Genomic DNA, 20,714 nt, shown 5'->3' on the forward strand with positions numbered 1-20,714 from the left:
TTTTCTGACCAGAAGATGCAGTTCTGGATACAGCCAGAAGGTGTCGCCCTTCTCATTTCTAATCCAAGTTCAAACTACAGACCTGACTGATTTGGTTTGGTTTTTGTTATTTTAGTCATCATGTATGAAGACATCAGACCTAGAATTACAGAAAAAAAACATAAAAAATGTTTCACAAACTTATTTTAATAAACTGAAAATGTATAATTTCTGTCTATTGGAAGTCATTTGAAGTGAAGCTGTGAAAGTGACCACATTTGTTCAACAACCTCATAGCAACAAGAAACAAAGCAGATTTCTCTCCAAAGAAGTTTTTTTCCTCCGTTTTCCATCCAAACAAAGACAAACAGATGTTCTGTTTGGCAGAAAAGTGTTTCCACCCAGAGGAACCTGCAGCAGCTGCTGATCCATCAGAAGATTCTGGACCTGCAGAGACTTCCCACACAGCTGCCTCTGCCTCCAAAGAAGCTGCTGATATGCATGGAGAGAGAGAGAGCTCCAAGTCTCTGCAACCAAAGCAAAGAAGCAACCAGAGAACAGAAGCACAGAGCTGAAGCAAACATCCCAGAACGTTTGCTTTGGGAGTCCCACCTTCAGTTTGATCCGCTTCAAGACAAAGTCCCACATGAAAGAGATCAAAGTGAGCTAACCAAGCGCTTCATCCAAGAGAAGCAGATCCAAAGCACAAAGACTCCGTCTGGTTGCAGGAACTCTGGGAAAGAAGGAGCAGGAGGAACTCCTGCAGGAATCTCTGCAGGAAACATCAGCTTGGAAAGAAGTGCTGACTCAGCTGGAACATCAGCTAACATGTCAGCAGTCTGTGGCTGAGACCAAGTCAACAATCCTGCAGAGAGAGAGAGAGAGAGAGACACAGAGAGAGAGAGAGCTGGAAGCTGCTGTCAGTGCAGAGAAAAGCAGGACAGCTGAAGCTCCCAGACTCTCAGCCCAACAGCTGAAGGAGTCCTCTGGACTCCAAGCTGATATGCTCCCAATCCAACAACATGTCCAGAAGGACAAAGACTCCTCCCTCCCTCCCTCCCTCCCTCCCTCCCTCCCACCTCCTGACTGACTGACTGACACCACAGAGCGAGGCAACAGTCCCATGGAGACCAGCTCTGATGGAGAACCATAAGAACCTGGAAGGAGAATGGCAGCAGTGAACGGCAGCAAGAACAGTCCTCCCTTTTGGGGGAGATCTCCTCACTCACAGAGACCCTCAACAAGAAGGAGGAGGAGGAGAAAATGATGCTTTCAAAGACCTTGATGGACACATTCAATCAGATCAAAGAGGAGATTAAAAACCTGCAGAAACCAAAAGCCAAGAAGAAATCTGGGATGCAGAGATTCTTTCAGTTTTTCCAAAGATCTGAAAGACAGAATTGATCCAAGCTGGATTGATTTTGGTTCTTTGAGTTTTTCTACATTTGACAGAAACCAAAGTGGGAGGAGTCATCTTTATGAGGTCCATCAGAATCCATCAGAATTTTTTATGGTCTTATAATCTTCATACGCCGTCATTAAAATCTCAGACTCCGTCTCACTGAAGTGTAGCGCCTTCTCTCTTTTTTTCTCGTTTCCATGGTGACTCAGGAAATCGGCGATCCATTGAGAATATCTTGGATCTTCCCTCAACGTTGGAGTCTGGTCCTGCATTTGGGTCATCCTGATATACCGTATATATTTTTCTAATGGCGTCTTGGCGAAAACTCGCAGTTAACATTAGTTCCGTCTCGGCGCAAAGTTAATACATTGGGGGGAACAAAAACAAAAAAATGTATAAAATTTAAAAACCAAAACGGTACAAAGGTGAACCGAACCGAAAGTGCCATACCGAAACGTTCTGGTACAACTACGTGTACTGTTACACCCCTATTACTTGACCTAACAAAGTATATACTGCAGTCATTACTTTTGTTTAAATGTTTATTCAATGTTCACTGATCACATTAAAAGTGTTCAAGTTTGCTGTATTTTTTAATGACAAGGTTCATGGCATTAAAAAGGCCATCAACTCCACAACACATATAACTATCCAACGGCCACCTACTCACTCTAAGCTGACTCACTTTGTACCTGTCACTGACCCAACTGTCCAAGAGACCATCACCCGTCTGAGCTCGTCTACATGCTGCCTTGATGTGTTACCCACTAGATTTCTAAAGTCTCTCCTGAACAGTGTGTTGCCACCAATTACTCAAATAGTTAACATGTCTCTTCAATCTGGAATATTTCCAGAGGCCTTAAAAACTGCAGTCATTAAACCTCTCCTGAAGAAGAGCGGTCTTGATCCCACTGTACCGAATAATTACAGACCTATCTCTAATCTGCCATTTTTAGGAAAAGTCCTTGAAAAAGTTGTCTACCAACAGCTCACTGAATTTCTCTTATTAAACAATTCATTTGATGTTTGCCAGTCAGGCTTTAGACCCCATCATAGCACAGAAACTGCTCTTATCAAGGTAACCAACGACATCCGCCTGAACACTGATGATGGCAAAGTCTCTGTCTTAATCCTGCTAGACCTGAGTGCTGCCTTTGATCTTGTTGATTATGGGATCCTTTTACACAGACTCCAAGACTGGGTTGGCATCTCTGGATCTGCCCTAAATTGGCTCAAGTCTTATCTAGAAGACAGGAAATACTTTGTTGAAATTGGGAGTTGCTTGTCAGACTACATGGCCTTGACTTGTGGTGTGCCCCAGGGATCGATCCTGGGACCCCTTCTGTTCAACCTCTACATGCTGCCACTAGGGCAGTTAATACGAAGTAATAACATATCTTATCACAACTATGCAGATGATACTCAGATCTATGTGTCACTGACAGCAGGTGAATATGGGCCGGTGGATTCACTCAGCCACTGCCTCCAACAGATCAGTGCGTGGATGCAGAACAACTTTCTCCAGCTAAACTCAGACAAGACCGAAGTTATTGTTTTTGGCCCACAGAAACAAAGAGAAAGTGTCAGCAGCTACCTTCATTCTCTGTCTCTTAAACCCTCAAATCAAGTCAGAAATCTAGGGGTAATCATGGACTCTGACCTGAACTTTAACAGCCATATCAAGTCAGTAACATCAGCGGCATTTTACCATCTGAAAAACATTGCCAAAATCAAAAACATTATATCAAAGCCAGACTTGGAGATACTTATCCATGCATTTGTCTCCAGTATGTTAGACTACTGTAACGGCCTGCTCACCGGCCTCTCCAAACGAGCTGTAAAACAGCTTCAGTGCATCCAGAATGCTGCTGCTCGAGTCCTGACCAGAACCAGGAAGTATGATCACATTAGTCCTGTGCTCAGGTCTCTGCACTGGCTCCCTGTACCTGAAAGAATAGACTTCAAAGCAGCTCTGCTTGTGTACAAGTCTCTCCATGACCAAAATACATCTCTGACATGTTAGTGCCATATGAACCATCTCGTACTCTGAGGACCTCAGGGACCGGCCTCCTGTTGATACCCAGAGTCAGAACTAAACAAGGGGAATCAGCGTTTCAATATTCTGCAGCTAAAATCTGGAGCAGCCTCCCTGAAGTCGTAAGACAGGCCTCTTCTGTGTTCATGTTCAAATCTAGACTTAAAACATTTCTGTTTAGCCGTGTATATGACTGAAAGGTCCTATCTGCACTTTTCTTTCCTTTCCTTCCTTTATTTTTAAATCAATTTTCTAATTTTATCTTTTCTTTTGAAGAAAATTTTACGTTGATTATGTCTATGATGTATTGTGATTTTAATGCATTTTTCTGTTTTGTAAAGCACCTTGAATTACTTTGTGTACGAATTGTGCTATACAAATAAACTTGCCTTGCCTTGCCTAAAATTAAAGATGTATAAAAAACATTTCAACCATAATGAAGACATTCAAGAATTAGCTCTAATGACTCAAAACAAACAACTCATTTCTATTTGCAGGTACATCTAAAACAATTCATTTTATAAAAAGGTTGTACATATTTTGTCAGCAGTAAAACTTTTTTTCTAATATCATTACACAAATATTCAAATGTATTGATCCATTACTTTTTTTGCTTTTTATGTAGAGAAAATGAAAACCTAAAAAAACTAATAGAAAGTAGAAATATCATATTATTGCAATACATTTGTAGAAAACTTCATTTCTTCACATTAAATACTCACTTGTGCCTCCCTCTAATGAATTTACTTCATCAATATGGTATGGAGGCCATCAAATTTTTCCCTCCTGTAAAATAATGTCTTTGACTGTGGTGCAGAGGTTGAAGTGTCGACCTCTTATCAGAAAAGTTTAGAATTTAGAATTTACACTAACTCCTTTATTACATTTTTTGTAAAGAGAAAGTCTTGTGAGTTCTCATGTGTGTCTGAAGACTAGATCTGCAACTAAAACTTGAATCACATTCTTTACAAGAAAAAGGCTTTTCTCCTGTGTGAGTTCTCATGTGTCTTCTGAGATGAGATATTTGATTAAAACTTTTTTTACATTCTTCACAAGAAAAAGGCTTTTCTCCTGTGTGAGTTCTCATGTGTGTTTTGAGACTATGTATTCGACTAAAACTTTTTTTACATTCTTTACAAGAAAAAGGCTTTTCTCCTGTGTGAATTCTCATGTGTTGTTTGAGAGTAGATATTTGACTAAAACTTTTTTTACATTCTTTACAAGAAAAAGGCTTTTCTCCTGTGTGAATTCTCATGTGTGTTTTGAGACTAGATCTGCGACTAAAACTTTTCTCACATCCTGTACAAGAAAATCTCTTATCTTTTGCATGGATTCTTGTGTGAATTTTGAACAGAGATTTGTTACAAAAGCTTTTACCACATTCTTTACAGATATAACACCTTTCATCAGACCCAGTTTCCATGTAGTCAGACGGGTTAGTAATTATTCTTGAGTTTTTACCAGACTTGATAGAGGAAAGTTTCTCTTCTTTTTGAGATTGTTTGTGTTTCTTACCAAGATTTGTCTTCTTGGGATTTTTTTTAACATCAGAGTCACACTGACCTGCTGACATGTGAGAGCTGTCCACACTTTGGACATGACTACTGTCTCTTCTCTTCCTCTGATCTCTGTTCTGTGGGTCTGTCTCTTCATCTGTAGTTGATGATGATTCTGTCTCTCTATCTGTACTTGATGTTGATTCTTCATGTTGGTTTCCTTCTTCATCCTGACTATCAGTTACATTAAAGCTCTGCTTATTGTTTAGATCTGCTTCACTGTTCTCATCTTCCTCATAGGTAGGAATCTCCATCAAGGTATCAGTCTCCTGCTTCAGATCAAGCTGATCTTCATCTTGACTGATGCAGAGTTCCCCTGGTTCCTCTTTCATCTGTGGAGGTTCTGGTTCCTCCTGCTCCTCTTTGGTGTGTGGAGGTTCTGGTTCCTCCTGTTCCTCTTTGGTCTGTGGACGTTCCGGTTCTTCCTGTTCCACTCTGAAGTTCCTCTGCTGGATGCAGAGATCTTCCTCTTCAGTCATCAAACACTGGGGGAGTTCTGCAGAAACACAAGTAGAGGCCATTTTATATGTTATAGTGACTGTATGCTAGGGGTGTAACGGTACACGTAGTTGGACCGAACCGTTTCGGTACGGCACTTTCGGTTCGGTTCACGTTCATACCGTTTTGGTTTTTCGGTTTGTTTATTTTTTCCCTGCAAGTGTATCAACTTTGCGTTGAGGTGGAATTAATGCTACTCGCGGTATTCCGCCGAGACTCTCACAGGTTTCTGCAATCGCTTGCCTTTTTTGGGGGGGGGGGGGGGGGGGGGGGGGGTCGCGTGCAGTAAGACTGTGTGTGAGCGCGCGTTCAGTTTGTGTAGCTCAGTTATGGAGAACGGCAATAAGTCCACACGGGGAGGAGAACCCCGGAGGAAGATCCGCCTTCCACGGTCAGAAACGTCATTGCACTTCAGCTTCAACAGCTATCAGGTGATGGAGGTGACAGTGCGCATGTCCACAGGATCAGCATTCCTGTGTGGGGAATGCTCTGTTGTGTTGACATCGTTACTCAAAGATAGTGTATGCCACAGAATAGATCTGTTAATGCTCTTAAAACGGCATGACCCGACTGGAACAAAAAAATAAATGTGCACTTAATTTTTCAGGCCAGTGTTAATCATCCAAATTTTTTTGTTCCGGAATATTCTGCTAATAAAGTTACATTCACATGTCTGTTATTGTATTTATTTTATTTAGAAATCATCTCCAGGACCGAGGTCTAGGGTCCCATCAATCGGGGTCAGAAACTTGTCTGTGGTGGTGTTGGTGGGTGTGTTTATGTGTGTGTGTTAGCCTGGAGGTGATTCTGGCAGTGTGGATGGTAAAACTGTGTCAACATGGATGAGCTTGAAGATTTGATGCGAGAACTTGTAAAATAGAATGTGGCAAACCAAAAGTCTGCGTCTGTGTGTAAAAATCCTCTGCTGTAAAGTTTGACAAATAAAATCCCAACTGATTAATTACCATTTGCATGTGTTCATTTAGAGCGGTGGTCGGCAACCCGTGGCTCAGGAGATGCAGTTTCTTTAGGAGGAAAAACAAGACACAAATATTTTTACGGTTTTCCAGTGCTGTAAAAATGAGTAGAATAAATATTGTAACGTCCAACAGATACGTCACTTGCAGCGGGAGAAACGGGAACCAAGCTGTCAATTAGTTGAACTGTCAATCAACTGGCTGCACTGGAGAACTGTCCGTGTCCCGTACACCGCATGATTCGGAACAGTCTCAGGAGAGGAGGAGGCAGAAGGAGAAGCTGAAAGCACAGTCTTCTTTCCGGCATAACGAGCCCACTTATTTTGAACACACACCACATTGAACATTGCACATGTGTCATCAACCTCTCCCCCTCCCACACTTATGGTGCAACATAAAGACACAACATAACAGGAAGAATAAACTAAGATGGAACAACAAAACTGCCATATGAGAAGAAATGTGGGCAAACAGAAACGCTCCTGCTGATCCCTTTTAGATCAGGACACCGCATCCCACAATGCCCTGCTGCTAACAGACCTAAAATGCACATGACCGCCACTACAATATTAAATTTCAACATTTCTGTCAACGAAGATTTGCGACATAGCCTGCAACACACGTTTCTACCAGCAGGGCTTTTTTTTTACTTCTTTTTTTTTACTTTTAGCCGACCGCTAGGCAGGTGGCTGATGTAAATGAACCACCGTCAGTTCTGTGCATTGCTTGATGAAGTTGAAAGCGAATATTCTGATCTCCTGCTACACAACACAGTCCAGTGGCTGTCCAGGGATGAGGTTTTGCGTCACTTTGTCGTCTGTTTAGAACACGTGAAAATATTCCTGAAAAGCAAAGACCTGAACTACCCGCAACTGGAAGATGCTGAGTGGCTGGAAAAGCTGCACGTTTTGGTGGATCACATGACTTTGACAAGCAACCAAAACCAGCCGAATGAAAATCTGCAGGCACCGCAAATGCTTGAAGCTGTTCTGTCATTCGAGCGCAGCTGACTGTCTTTGCAGAAATGTACAGCAAAAGAAGAGAAGACGATGCTGCTGTGTTTACACCCTTACACTGACTTGCTTGGCATTTGCACAGAAATCAAACTTAACTGTATTCATTTGATTTTATATATTTTACCTTTTCAAAAGGCTGTTCTTTTCTCTTTTATAAATGCAGGTTGCGTTTTATTGCACTCTGTTTAATTCCCAGATGGGGCTCGTCCTGCACGTTCCATTTTATTGTTTTTTGTTCGAATCCTCAAAATAAAAATGACATCAAAAATCGGATTTCTTTATTACATTTCTTTAATTTTATCAAAGCAATGAAACACAATACATTGATATTGTACTGAAGTTAAACTTCCACAACAGAGCAGTCACGTGACGCGTCGTTCTCCCAGAATGCACTGCAGGGCAAATAAACATTTAATCGTTAATGTTCATTATGTATTTGTAACAACTTAGTCATTTTAATAGTAGGATAATAAAGCTAATATAGATGCATATTGCATGTGTTGCCTTCATTATAAGACTTAAATAGGGCTTTTCATATTTTGCAGCTCTAGACATATTTGGGTTTTGTTTTTTTTGTCTAATTTGGCTCTTTCAACATTTTGGGTTGCCGACCCCTGTCCTAGAGTTCCAATCTCAAATCAGTGATTTCTACTGCTTGAATCTGCTGCTGTAAGTCACAGCACGCTACAACTGAGTGAACTACAAATACATTTCAAAATTAAAAAGATGTTTCTTTCCTCTGACTTTTAATGAGAAGTGATCTCTTGAGGTGTAAATGGAGACACTGCAGAGAGACGGCTGCCAAGAGACCGTTGTCAACGAAGTGCAATATCTGAGGAAAGATGATTCTGTAAAAATCAATCATCTCTCAAAAACAAATGAATTTCTACATTTATATGGTAATGAAGACTCGTCAGCATATTCATGCTACAATCAATACTTTGTGAGAAAGTCAATATTCATTTAATTGTTTATATTTGATCATAATAAAGATGCTCAATATCTCTAAAGATACTGAAGCTATTTTCACCAAACTTTCTGTACTGACTAATCATGACCCTGTTGTCCTACTACAACAAAGATAACTGTATGTCAATTAATTACTTTTTTCTTCAAATATGGATCATGATTGGTCCAAAATTCTTAATAGCTGTAAAAGATACCGCAGCTAACAACGTAATGTTCTGATATAATCTTTTTTGTCAATAGCCGCAGATCCATGGGCAAAATATCTTGATGGGATCAACGGTCGGATTTAAATTCAACCGTGTACATGGGTCCAGAAAGACTTTTTCCGATTAGAACAAACGTTCACATGGTCACACTTTTGGTCAGAATAAATCATTTGGGCATGCGCAGTAGTGTTGAAAATACCAGAAGAGGAAATGAGTCCCGGTGTAAACAATCTTCTAAACGTCCTTTATTATTGTTATGGTTATAATGAAGCACCTGTTAGATCATCATTTTATTTTTAATCCGTGTGTTCAGTAATTTTTTTGTAGTGGAACAGAGTCGGAAGAAGTCAGGGTTATGAGTGGGCTAACATGCGCTAACAACATTAGCCTTGTTTAAAAAACATAAAATCCATGTGGTAAATCCTGCAATCTGCCTCTTGGCTGCACATAAATACGTGGGAATAACAGCAGCCTGTCCTCGAACACAGAGCTATCACTCCGGCTGCTCTGCTCAGAGACACAGTTTGGTGGCGCAGAGCAGCCGGTCGGTTCCATATGTGCTCCAAAGCTGGAGCACCGCACCGTCTATGCATGACGTAAACCACAGCAGTAGTGACACAGGATCCAAATGAACTGTTTACATGCAACACGATCGGATCAACAATCAGCATAACCAACCTATAACCATAACCTATTTGGAACGGGAAGTAGCTGCTGTCGTACATTACACAAGTAATGTATGTTGTGTAAAATGTTAAAGTTTGATTGAAAAGAAGTGGCAGCATTTATATAGGTGGATAGTAACAACACTGAGTGAATGGACCCCTTATGACCCCATAGGGGGGAAAAAGTCATTGTGAGAAGAAATGATCATTTTCTTTTCCAAGTATAAAAATACAAACGGACGACAGATCAAGTGCTTCTTTTCTTTTTAGAGCTGCCACAGAGAGTTTGGATGATTACACAGACACTGTGACCACAGTTTTGTGAGGACAGCATCATCCCAATAAAAACCAGGGTTACTTATAACAATGATAAACCCTGGTTCACACCCAGACTGAGACAGCTGAGGAAGGAGAAAGAAGCAGCCTACAGAGCAAAAGACAAAGAGAGCTATAAGGCTGCTAAGTACCAGTTCTCAAAAGAGGTGGAACAGGCAAGAACTCGGTACAATAAACGCCTGGAAGACCAATTCTCTGTCAACGACGTCACCTCTGTTTGGAGAGGGCTCAGGCAAATCACGAACTACAAGCCCAGAGCCCAACATGCTGCTGACGACCTTCAACTGGCTGAGAGGCTTAACACCTTTTATGCCAGGTTTGAAGTCCCACACCCCTCCTCCACCCCCTCACTGAACAGGTTTCCTCAGCAACTTTGGAGCCACATTCCTCCCCCACCACTATCACTGAGGACAGTATGAGCCCCCCGGACAACCTCTCCCCCACCACTGTCCTCTCAGTGACAGAAGAGGAGATGCTCAAGCTTTTTCCGGAAGCAAAACTCACGGAAGGCTCCTGGCCCGGATGGCATCTCCCCTGCTACCCTGAGCAGGTGAACTGGTAGTGGTCTGCACAGACATCTTCAACACCTCCCTGGAGTCCTGCCACGTCTTGGCCTGCTTCAAACTGTCCACCATCGTCCCCATCCCCAAGAAGCCCTGCATAACTGGCCTCAATGACTACAGGCCTGTGGCACTCACGTCTGTAGTCATGAAGTCATTCACTTCCACCATAATAACCGCAGTCTATATCGCACCGGATGCTAATGCCAAGCTTGCTTTGAACGAACTTCATGCAGCCATTAGCAAACAACAGACTGCTCACCCAGAGGCTGCTTTTATTGTCGCGGTTGATTTTAATCACTGCAAATTAAAAACAGTACTCCCCAAATTTCACCAGCATGTTTCCTGCCACACCAGAGGAGACAAAACTCTGGACCATGTTTATACAAATATCAATGGAGCTTACATCGCGAGCCCCCTCCCCCACCTCGGACAGTCTGATCACCTTTCTTTGTTTCTCACCCCTAAGTATTCACCCCTCATCAACCGTGTGAAGCCATCAGTGAAGACCATCAAAGTGTGGCCAACTGGAGCAGACACTTTACTTCAAGACAGGTTTCAACACACTGACTGGAGCATGTTTGCTTCACAGGCTGCCTGTGGCTCTCACACGGACATTGATATCTACACCTCCTCTGTACTGGATCACATCAACTCCACCATTGACAGTGTAACAACAGAAAAATAGATAACAACATACCCTAATCAGAAGCCATGGATGAACAAGGAAGTTCGACTCCTGCTGAAAGACCGCAACGCTGCTTTCAGGTCAGATGACGCTCAGGCCTACAGTAAATCCAGGGCTAACCGGAAAAAGGGCATCAAAAAGGCCAAGTACTGCTACAAGCTGAAGGTAGAGGAACACTTTTCCAACTCTGACCCCCGACGCATGTGGCAGGGCATCCAGATCATCAATGACTACAAGTCAAGCAACTCCACACCAACAGTCACGGACGTCTCCTTCCTTAACGAGCTAAATGACTTTTATGCTCGCTTCGATAGCGACAGCAAGGAGACGGCCACCAAAATCTCACCCTCAGCAGACCACCAACCCCTTAAACTCACCCCCTCAGATGTCCAAACTGCACTGAGCCGGATCAACGCACGCAAGGCTGCTGGCCCGGATGGCATTCCTGGACGTGTGCTTGGGGCATGTGCAGAGCAGCTTGCAGGGGTCTTCACAGACATTTTCAACCTGTCCCTCTCCCAGGCAACTGTGCCAACATGTTTTAAGTCCACATCCATTGTGCCAGTACCGAAACACTCCTCCCCTACGTGCCTGAATGCCTACCGCCCCGTGGCACTCACACCCATCATTATGAAGTGCTTCGAGCGACTGGTCCTAGCACACCTCAAAGACTGCCTCCCACCCACACTGGACCCACACCAATTTGCCTACCACAGAAATAGAAGCACAGAGGATGCAGTATGCACAGTGCTGCACTCTGGACTCACACACCTGGACAATAACAACACATATGTTAGGATGTTGTTTGTTGACTTCAGCTCAACATTTAACACCGTCATTCCCTCCAAGCTGACCACTAAACTTGGAGACCTGGAAATCAACACCTCCCTCTGCAACTGGATTATGGACTTTCTAACCAACAGGCCTCAGCATGTTCGGTCAGGTCACACCCACTCCACCACCATCACACTTAATACTGGCGTACCACAGGGCTGTGTGCTGAGCCCATTCCTCTACTCCCTTTACACCCACGACTGCAAGCCCGTGCATGGATCCAACTCCATCATTAAGTTTGCAGATGACACCACGGTGATTGGCCTCATCAGTGACAACGATGAGACTGCCTACAGGGAAGATGTACAGCACCTGGCCACATGGTGCGCTGACAATAACCTGCTCCTTAACACCGACAAGACCAAGGAGCTCATTGTGGACTTCAGGAAGAAGAATGGAAGCACTCATTACCCCATCCACATTAACGGGATGGTTGTTGAACGTGTTTCCAGCTTCAAGTTCCTGGGAACCACCATCTCGGAGGAACTGTCCTGGGCCACAGACACCTCCAGCCTGGTCAAGAAGGCTCACCAGCGCCTTTTCTTCCTCAGGACACTGAAGAAGAACCAGCTGTCTTCATCCATCCTGGTGAACTTCTACCGGTGTGCGATCGAGAGCATCCTAACGAGTTGCATCTCAGTCTGGTATGGGAACTGCTCAGTGGCTAACCGCAAGGCACTGCAGAGGGTGGTGAAAACTGCGCAGCGCATCACAGGGACACCACTTCCTGCTCTTGAGGACATCCAGAAGAAACGCTGTCTACGTCGAGCTCGCAGCATTCTCAAGGACTCCTCTCACCCTGACCACGGACTGTATAACCTCCTCCCCTCCGGGAGGTGTTTCAGGAGCCTCCGGACAAGGACCACAAGATTCAGGAACAGCTTTTTCCCTAAAGCTGTCTCCTTGCTGAACTCTTCCCTCTGACACCCCTAAAACACCCCCCATAACACCATAGACTCCTCCCCCCCTCTTCAACACTGAATTATTTATCTATTCACAACAAGCAAAAACAGTAACTTGTTATTACTTGCACTACTGTCTGTTCAACCGGGAACACTGTATAATCCATCTGCACATTGTAATATTTTCTATGCACTTTACTGTCCATTGCAATACTGTAAATTATGTTCATAGTTCTGCCTATAGTGTTCATACACTCTTACATAGCCCATCTGAATAGTTTGTTCATAGTACACCTATCTGTATATCGTGCTTATAGTATTAATATCTGTAAATTATGTCCATAATATTTACCTGTATAGTTATTCTACATACTATAGACCTTTATTCTGTACTTACTGCTTATTGCACTTCTGGTTAGATGCTAACTGCATTTCGTTGCCTTGTACCTACATGTGCAGTGACCATAAAGTTGAATCTAATCTAATCTAATCTAATCTAATAACAATGTACAGTGAGCAGTGAACTAACTATTGGTTTCCATTTGTGGCGACTGCTGACTGACATTAGGGATGAGATTAAATAGATCCTGGAATTTAGCCTGGTCTGGAGCAGGCTAGCTCCACAGAATAAATCTCCATGGTAACTTATACCATAACATATCCTCCTGCCCCCTATCCAGCTTTAGTGCAACCGGATTGGGGATCAACTGATCCAGGATCACCAAGATATCCTGGCTTAATCCCTTATCCTACTTTTGTGCAACAGGCCCCAGGTCTAAACCACACCACACTGCACCAGGGTCAGCTGCACAGTCCAGTGTGGGCACCTCCACAGCAGGGCCTCAGCCAAGGCTATAAATGCATAAATTGAGAACCAAAAGCTATAATTTGCCACCAAAAGCTATAACCCAAAGTACAATAATATTTCTCAGTTGGCGATTTGTTTTCTGGCCATTCTGAAATCCTGTTTTTGAGTTGCAGTTTATTTTGAAATCGTCTTTTTGAGTTGCACCTTCATTTTTTGCGGTTTTGATTCTAAAACCTTTTTACATGAAAAAACAGCGACATGTCAGTCAAGGGGAGGAGAGGCGGGACAGCCCCGACATCCAGAAGCTCATTGGCTACCGAATAACACAGAGACTTACGTCAACATACCACTTTCAAAGGGTGAGTCTCTCATGTTTTTCAAATATTTTGCTATACTAAATGATCAAACGTGTACTTTATGGAGGACGCCAGCACAGTCAGATGAGGAGCTCCACCACTAACTGCTAGTGAAAAAAGATGTTAGAAAGTTAGACGTTGTATGAAAAACTATCACCAATGTTCTCCTGTGTTAGCATGCTAGCCAGCTCAATGCTAGCAGGGTTTTCAGCTCTTTTCATGACTTTAATGCAGGGGTGTCCAAACCGCGGCCCGCGGGTCTGTTTTTATTGGCCAGCAGCAAATTTTGAAAATATAATTGAATATGGCCCGCACATGCACTTGAGCTCAACTCTGTTGCACTTATCAGTTTCAACACTAGATGGAGTCGTTCACAGAAAGGTGTTTCTCCACCAAACAAAATTAAGCAAAGAAGAATATTTACCACGAGTCACCAGAAGTGGCAGCACCGAAGAAACGCAAGATACCAAGTGAGTGTGGAAGATTTCAAACACGGTGGGTAAATGAATATTTCTTTAAGGAAATCAACGGAAAGTGTGTCTGTTAGATTTACACTGACGATGTTGCCGTGATGAAAGAGTAAAATGTCCGTCGGCACTATGAGACCAAGCATCAGAGCAGCTACGCTTCGTACACAGGTGCCGGTGTTTTTACATGTCGAAAAGTTTTAGAATCAAAACTGCAAAAAAAATAAAAGCGCAACTCAAAAAGAGGATTTCAAAATAAAACTGTAACTCAAAATCAGGATTTCAGAATGTCGAGAAAACAAATCGGGAACTGAGAAACATGATTGTGCTTTGGGTTATAGCTTTTGGTTGCAAATCATAGCATTTTGATTCTCAGATTTGGGGTTTTGATGCGCGGTTTTACCGTTTAGATGCACAATTCTTTAGGCGCTGAATTGACACCATACGCAACTTTGCGCAGCACAAAATAGTTCCCAAACAAAACGTAATGAATTCCATTGAACCCTAATAGTGTGTGTTCATGTTTGGTGTTACGGAGTGAAAGAAAACAGTAATAACCCCCCCCCAAACACAAAATCCTCTGGCGGGAGGCCGTGTCAACGCACGCAGCTGGTAGTGGAAATAAATACAATGGAAATCAATAATTAGAACTCAGTAAATTTGTCGTATTTCCTCACAAGACAGAAACTTCTGTTGAATGAGGTTGTGTGCTGCTGAAACTGTATGTGTGTGAGTAGAGGGAGCACGCCACGTGCAGCGCAGAAGCAGAGAGAGCCTGGGCAGCTCAAAAGGTCAGGTGAAGGAGAACAAGTCTAAACACAGGACTAGCAGAAAAAGTAAATTATCAGCAAAGATGAATGTGTTAAATGTGTTTGTTATAGGTCCAATCACACACTATATGCAGAACTAAAAAAAAAACAACTTTTGGATTTTGTCAAGCATCAGTAAAATCAGTGATCATTGGAGAAAAATGTCTGAGGAGTCTGGAGGACCACAAGAGACTGATTGAAATAAATATATACGCAGAGGTGGGTAGTTATGCATTAAATTTACTTAAGTAACTTTCTGGTGAATTGTACTTGTGAGAGTAAGGCATGGGAATTTCATTTGTAAAGCACAATTAGTACACAAAGTAAAACAGGAAAATGATTGGTTTATCTCCCGGGGAGTTAGACCGCGGTCAAGTGAGCCGACATCTGTGGAAGTGCGGTCTCGCTATCCGTCACTGACTTTTAGCATGCGCGTTTACATCCTAGTTTACGGTACACATGCTCAGTGAGCTGGAATGATGGGATGAAGCGCTAATATCATCCATGTCACTGTTACCCATCATCAAATAACATGGACTGTGCTCTGAAATAAAAGAGTTATTTCATATATTGTTATTTGATGTACAAATGTATTCATTTAGATTTACATGTCTGTTCATTCCATAATAAACTACCAGAAATAACATGTTTTGTCTGAAATATACTCAGACAGATTCTACAAGTGAGATTTAACATTGAAATATTGATGATCATGAACATCAATACCAACCATAATCCAGTGAAAGTTTAGCGTCACCTTTGAAAAAAGTAGCATTTTGTAAGGTTTACATAATACACTCTGTCTGTGAATGAGGAGGCCTGAATTGACCTCTGACAACATGCCTAAGATTCCCCCTGAGACCAAAGCGTTGATTGTCAAGAGGCTGAATACCAGATCCACTGCTGAGGTGGCTGACACCTTCAATGTGTCTCAGCGTCAAGTACAAAGAATAAAAATATTTGAAGAGACTGGAGATGTTTTTGACAAGCCCAGGTCCGGCAGACCCCGCAAGACAACTGCTTGGGAGGACCGTTTGTTGGTTGGAAAATCCAAGGCCAGCCCTTTTCCACTGCAGCAGAGCTCCACCAGGCCTGGTCACCTCAAGTCCCTGTGTCAACCAGAACAGTTTGTAGAATTCTGGCTCCAAATGGCCTCCATGGTGGAATCAGTGCCCAGAAACCAGCACTAAACAAAAGGCAATTGAAAAAAGGTGTGGCATTTGCCAAGGCCCACAGCCTGCTAAAAGGATGGACGCTGGAAAAGTGGCAGAAGGTGGATTTCTCAGATGAGTCTTCAGTTGAATTACATCACGGGAGACCAACTGGAGCCCGCACGGACCCAAGATTCACCCAGAAAACAGTTAAGTTTGGTGGCGGAAAAATCATGGTCTGGGGTTACATCCAGTATGGGGGTGTGCCAAACATTTGCAGGGTAGAAGGCAAGATCAATAGCCTAAAATATCAAGAACTATTAGCTACCTCTTACATTCCCAACCATAAAAGGGGTCAAATTCTGCAGCAGGATGGCGCTCCATCGCATACTTCCATCTCTACATCAAAGTTCCTCAAGGCGAAGAAGATCAAGGTGCTCCAGGACTGGCCAGCCCAGTCACCAGACATGAACATCATTGAGCATGTCTGGGGTAGAATGAAAGAGGAAGCATGGAAGACCAAACCAAAGAATCTTGATGAACTCTGGGAGGCATGGAAGACTGCTGTCTTTGCTATTTTTGGGGGCCTATATTGCTATATTTTGGGGGCCTGCCAAAACATTATGGAGAAGGAGTGTCTTATTGGAACATGTTTGTTGAAGATATTGCATTGAAGGAAGTTTGACTAATTCATAATCTGTTATAAATTCTTGATCATCTATAGAGTAAAAAGTTCATTTTAAGATTATCCACATAATGTACCAAGCTAAAACTTTTATTCAAATTAGATTTAGATTAAACATTGATACACTCTGTAGTAGTGATGCAACATTATGACTTTTTAGAACCAATCCGGATACCGATAGTCTACTGATATTTTAAAATACTTCTCAAATGCCCAGAAACTTTCCTTTTTTTCTTTGAATGAGTGCTAACGCTTAAAATGGAGTTTTAGGGCAGTTTATAAACTTTTTTTTTAATCACAACTTTTGAGTCAAATTTACAAGAACAAAGCCATAGATTAACGAGGAAAAACCACCAAAGTTTTCCGTTTATTGGAGCCTAGCTTAAAGATGAAATATGTGGATCCTTTTGTGAAGCTTTATTTCCAGATAGGTTTGAAAAACAAAGAAATTCAGAACCTTTTGGCAACTCAAAATCAAATTATTGTCAGTGTTGGTAAAGCAGAGTTTCATATGTAAAATAAGGAGCTCAAAGACACATTTGGGTGTAGAGGACCGCAGCTTTATTTTCTTTCATTAACATACCCAGAAATCCCCTAGTCACCTGACGTCATTAGCTGCTCTGTATGCTCACCTCCACTTTAATTTCTTAAGTTTACGAGTTTTTTTTCTCGTAAATCAACAACTTTAAATCTTGTAATTTTTTTTGGTGGCCCCTAAAACTGCAATGATAGCAGCTTCATATTCTTTCCACACATCGTGGTGGTGAATTTTCAAATAGCTTGTGAGATTTGTGGTGTTAAAGCTTGACCTTTTACCCTCTTTGTGACACTTCTGTCGAAGACGTTTTGCAAACAGCGAGTGAGTCGTTGGTCTCAGACACGGTAAAATAAGCCCACATGTTGCAGACGGAGGTCTTTGGCGCAGGCGCTGAGAAGTCAAATACCATTTTCTTTATCATTTTAGTTCAGTGACAGAATAATCAATGTTGAAGTAGAAAATGAAAAAGTATTTTGGTGGATTGTTTTTTCATTTTAGTTTTGAGTCAAAAAATGCAGCTTCATTTTGAAAATGAAAAAGCATTTATGATTTTGACTTTTATTTTTAATTATGATACAGAATCGCTTCCATAGAAAGCGACAACAGTTTAAGCTTTTAGTCATCTGTCAATTTAATCATGGAATTTTTTTCTTATCGGAATCATCTGCAGGACGTTGTACTGTCCAACATCTGCCTACAATTATCTGTATCCGATGCTATCATGCTGTCAACTACTCTGTAGTTTTTGCTGCAAAATTCCACTGAAACATTGATCCATCTATTCTGATATGATATTGTCCTGAAGTTAAAGAAGATTTATGCTAAATGACTCTGATTTGCTTAAATTTCTTGCACATTTTGGCCAAATGTCATATTGTCGCGTGCGTGATTTATTAATTGTGTTCTTCTCTGTTTCTGTGATGAAGGTGACATACCTATGTGGTGGAGCTGCAGCTGTGGTTTCCAGCTGCTATCAAGCAGTCTGCGCTGACGACAGAGCTCCTGCTCGTACTGGACGATGGTTCCTTCACAGCGTCTGCAGATTTCTTCAGCAGCAGCAGCTAGTCGCTCGCTGATCAACTGTCTCAGAGACTGAAGGGAAGACATGGTTCCTGCTCCGATCTTCAGCTCCAACTCCCAAAAACACCTTCTTTACGCTGCTTTTTCACTCGAAACTGACAGTTCGTATCCTCCTTTGGGTCCAAAAACGTCACTGTTGTCCAGACAAAATCGCCGCCGGTCTCTGAACACAAGCTAGCTACAAGCTGCTAGCGCCGCGCGCTGCTGTTTACTTCCGGGTCACGCTGATAACTTCATTCTGAAAAAGCCTTTTACATTTCGATTATCCGAATATTTATTTTTTTACGAAAAGAATTTACAACCTTTTTAAGTCACGAAATATATTTTAATAAAAAGTCTAAAAAACAAAAATATTTTTGTCAAAAATGCTTGGTAAGCGGATATGACGTCACTAGAATTTACGATGTACTTTTTTTAACTGATGTACTGGAATTAATCACAAAACCAAACTGTAATCAAAGATGTGAGCATAAAAGGAATGTTTAGGAGATGAAGAACTGTTTAGAGTTGAGACTTAATACAGACTGAAGCTTTTTTGTTTTTAATATTTAAGAGAACTTTTACATCCAACCTCAGTTTATCTGAAGTCTCACATTAGAACAACAATTATTTCTGGTTTTGTTTGACCCTTTGTCATTGTCTGCAGGTCTGCAAAGCAGAAATACCTGATGTTAAACTGAATAAATTCACTGTAAAAATGTTTTTATTGTTTTCTTCTCGTGTAAAAAAAGACAATAATGATGGAGCTACGGCAGGATTACTTGGCTCAGGTTTTTTTTTTTTAATAATTACAAAACTCTCGCAGACACAACCACCCAATGATTCAGAGCACATCTCTTCAAAAAAAAAACAAAGAACAAAACAAAAAAATCTATACACATAAAAATATAAAAAAACTTTCAGAATAAATTAAAATTTAAGGAAATCAACAATCTAGACCCTATGTCAGTAACCATTTTGTAGCAGATTTACAAAAGTCATTAATGAGAGGACTTGGGTTCTGAATACATTTCAATGAGGATGAATACAGTTTGACTTCATTCTTAAAACACATTCATTGGCTCAGGTACAGGGGGGGGGGGGATAATTGTCATGTGCAGTATTTGGCTATTGGAACCGCCCACTTTCTGTTGGACACTTCTGGTTAGCCTTACAGGTACCGTTTTTTTCTGTTTTTTTTTATTGAACATCAAAAGATGACATACACATTCACATAACTACAACAGAAAGAAATTAAAAAGAAATAGATACAACTAAAAAAATAAATTTAGAATTGTAGTTCACAATACTAGGGATTGTCATACAACGTGATCTTCAATGAAAATAGACAGTTTTATTGCTTTCTTTTTTTCATGTATTTTAGTGATTTAAAATATAAACAGTTCTTAAATGTAGTGAATAATGGTTTGGTTTTAAAAAAATCTACTCTTATGAATGAAGGATTTTCCAGAAATAAATACAGTATTAAATGCCACATTAAATAAATTATCACCAGAAACTACTAATAATACGATGTGTTTCTCTGAGAAAATGCAATCAAATGTGTGATAATGGTCAATGTAAATGTTTAGATAAAGGCTGTAGGGGATTCAGGGATTGTGGAGCGGTTGTTGTTTCCTTCTGGGTTAAAGTGCAGTTTTGTGTAACCTCCCAAAGAGGAGAAACCCAAAAAAGAAAGGAAAAGCAAAGAGACAGGTGGAAGCCATCATGAGATTCCTTTCAAACAGGAAGTTCTTTGTCATTTCATGCACTAGTTTCATTTAGCTCTAGTTGTTGAACATTCTAGAAACTCCTAAAAACATTTTCTGTCCACTTTGAAACCATATGGGGCTGACTTGGCCTTGCTCGCTGGGATACGGCCAACATCCAGAAATCTACCAACAGACATTTTTAGCTCTAGTTGTTGAACATTCTATGTTTTGAAGAGGCAGGCTCTTCTAAAAGAAACTAGCAGGAGCCCCAGCGCTGGTCTTTGCTTGGATTTGTTTTAGACTTGTTCAGAGTCAAATGCATGTTTTAAGGGGAGGAGGATTATTTTGTTGTTGCTGTTTTTGTTCCTATTCTTACAATCCACTATATGTCCCGTGTTGAATTCTACTATTAAAATGTGGGAAACAAATGTTTATCAAATCAAAATCAATCCAAAAGCCTGGAGACTGGATGGCCGTGGTCCTCCCTTTGACCTGGACAGTGGTTG

General features: G+C 41.5%; 5 protein-coding genes and 1 long non-coding RNA gene across 10 annotated transcripts in view; 3 read left to right on the forward strand and 3 right to left on the reverse strand.

Moving 5' to 3' along the window:
- The window catches only part of LOC144987110 (uncharacterized), a 463,057-nt gene that overhangs the window by 363,915 nt on the left and 78,428 nt on the right, over positions 1-20,714 (reverse strand). The window lies entirely within an intron of this gene.
- The window catches only part of LOC144986832 (NACHT, LRR and PYD domains-containing protein 12-like), a 457,161-nt gene that overhangs the window by 97,990 nt on the left and 338,457 nt on the right, over positions 1-20,714 (forward strand). The window lies entirely within an intron of this gene.
- Positions 1-20,714, forward strand: part of LOC144986638 (uncharacterized) — a 337,370-nt gene that overhangs the window by 41,080 nt on the left and 275,576 nt on the right. The window lies entirely within an intron of this gene.
- LOC144987834 (uncharacterized) overlaps positions 1-20,714 on the forward strand; it is a 74,421-nt gene that overhangs the window by 9,114 nt on the left and 44,593 nt on the right. The window lies entirely within an intron of this gene.
- The window catches only part of LOC144988513 (uncharacterized), a 111,831-nt gene that overhangs the window by 5,014 nt on the left and 86,103 nt on the right, over positions 1-20,714 (reverse strand). The window lies entirely within an intron of this gene.
- On the reverse strand, positions 1,910-18,720 carry LOC144987805 (uncharacterized). Its single transcript, XM_078937230.1, has 2 exons — positions 18,373-18,720; positions 1,910-5,468 (listed from the first exon to the last, which is right to left on the reverse strand). The coding sequence occupies exons 1-2, from the start codon at positions 18,542-18,544 to the stop codon at positions 4,297-4,299; spliced, it is 1,344 nt and encodes a 447-aa protein (XP_078793356.1). The 5' UTR covers positions 18,545-18,720; the 3' UTR covers positions 1,910-4,296.

Source organism: Oryzias latipes, chromosome 2 (assembly GCF_053564925.1).
Source record: "Oryzias latipes strain Hd-rR chromosome 2, Olatipes_Hd-rR_3.1".
NCBI classification, from domain to species: Eukaryota; Metazoa; Chordata; class Actinopteri; order Beloniformes; family Adrianichthyidae; genus Oryzias; species Oryzias latipes.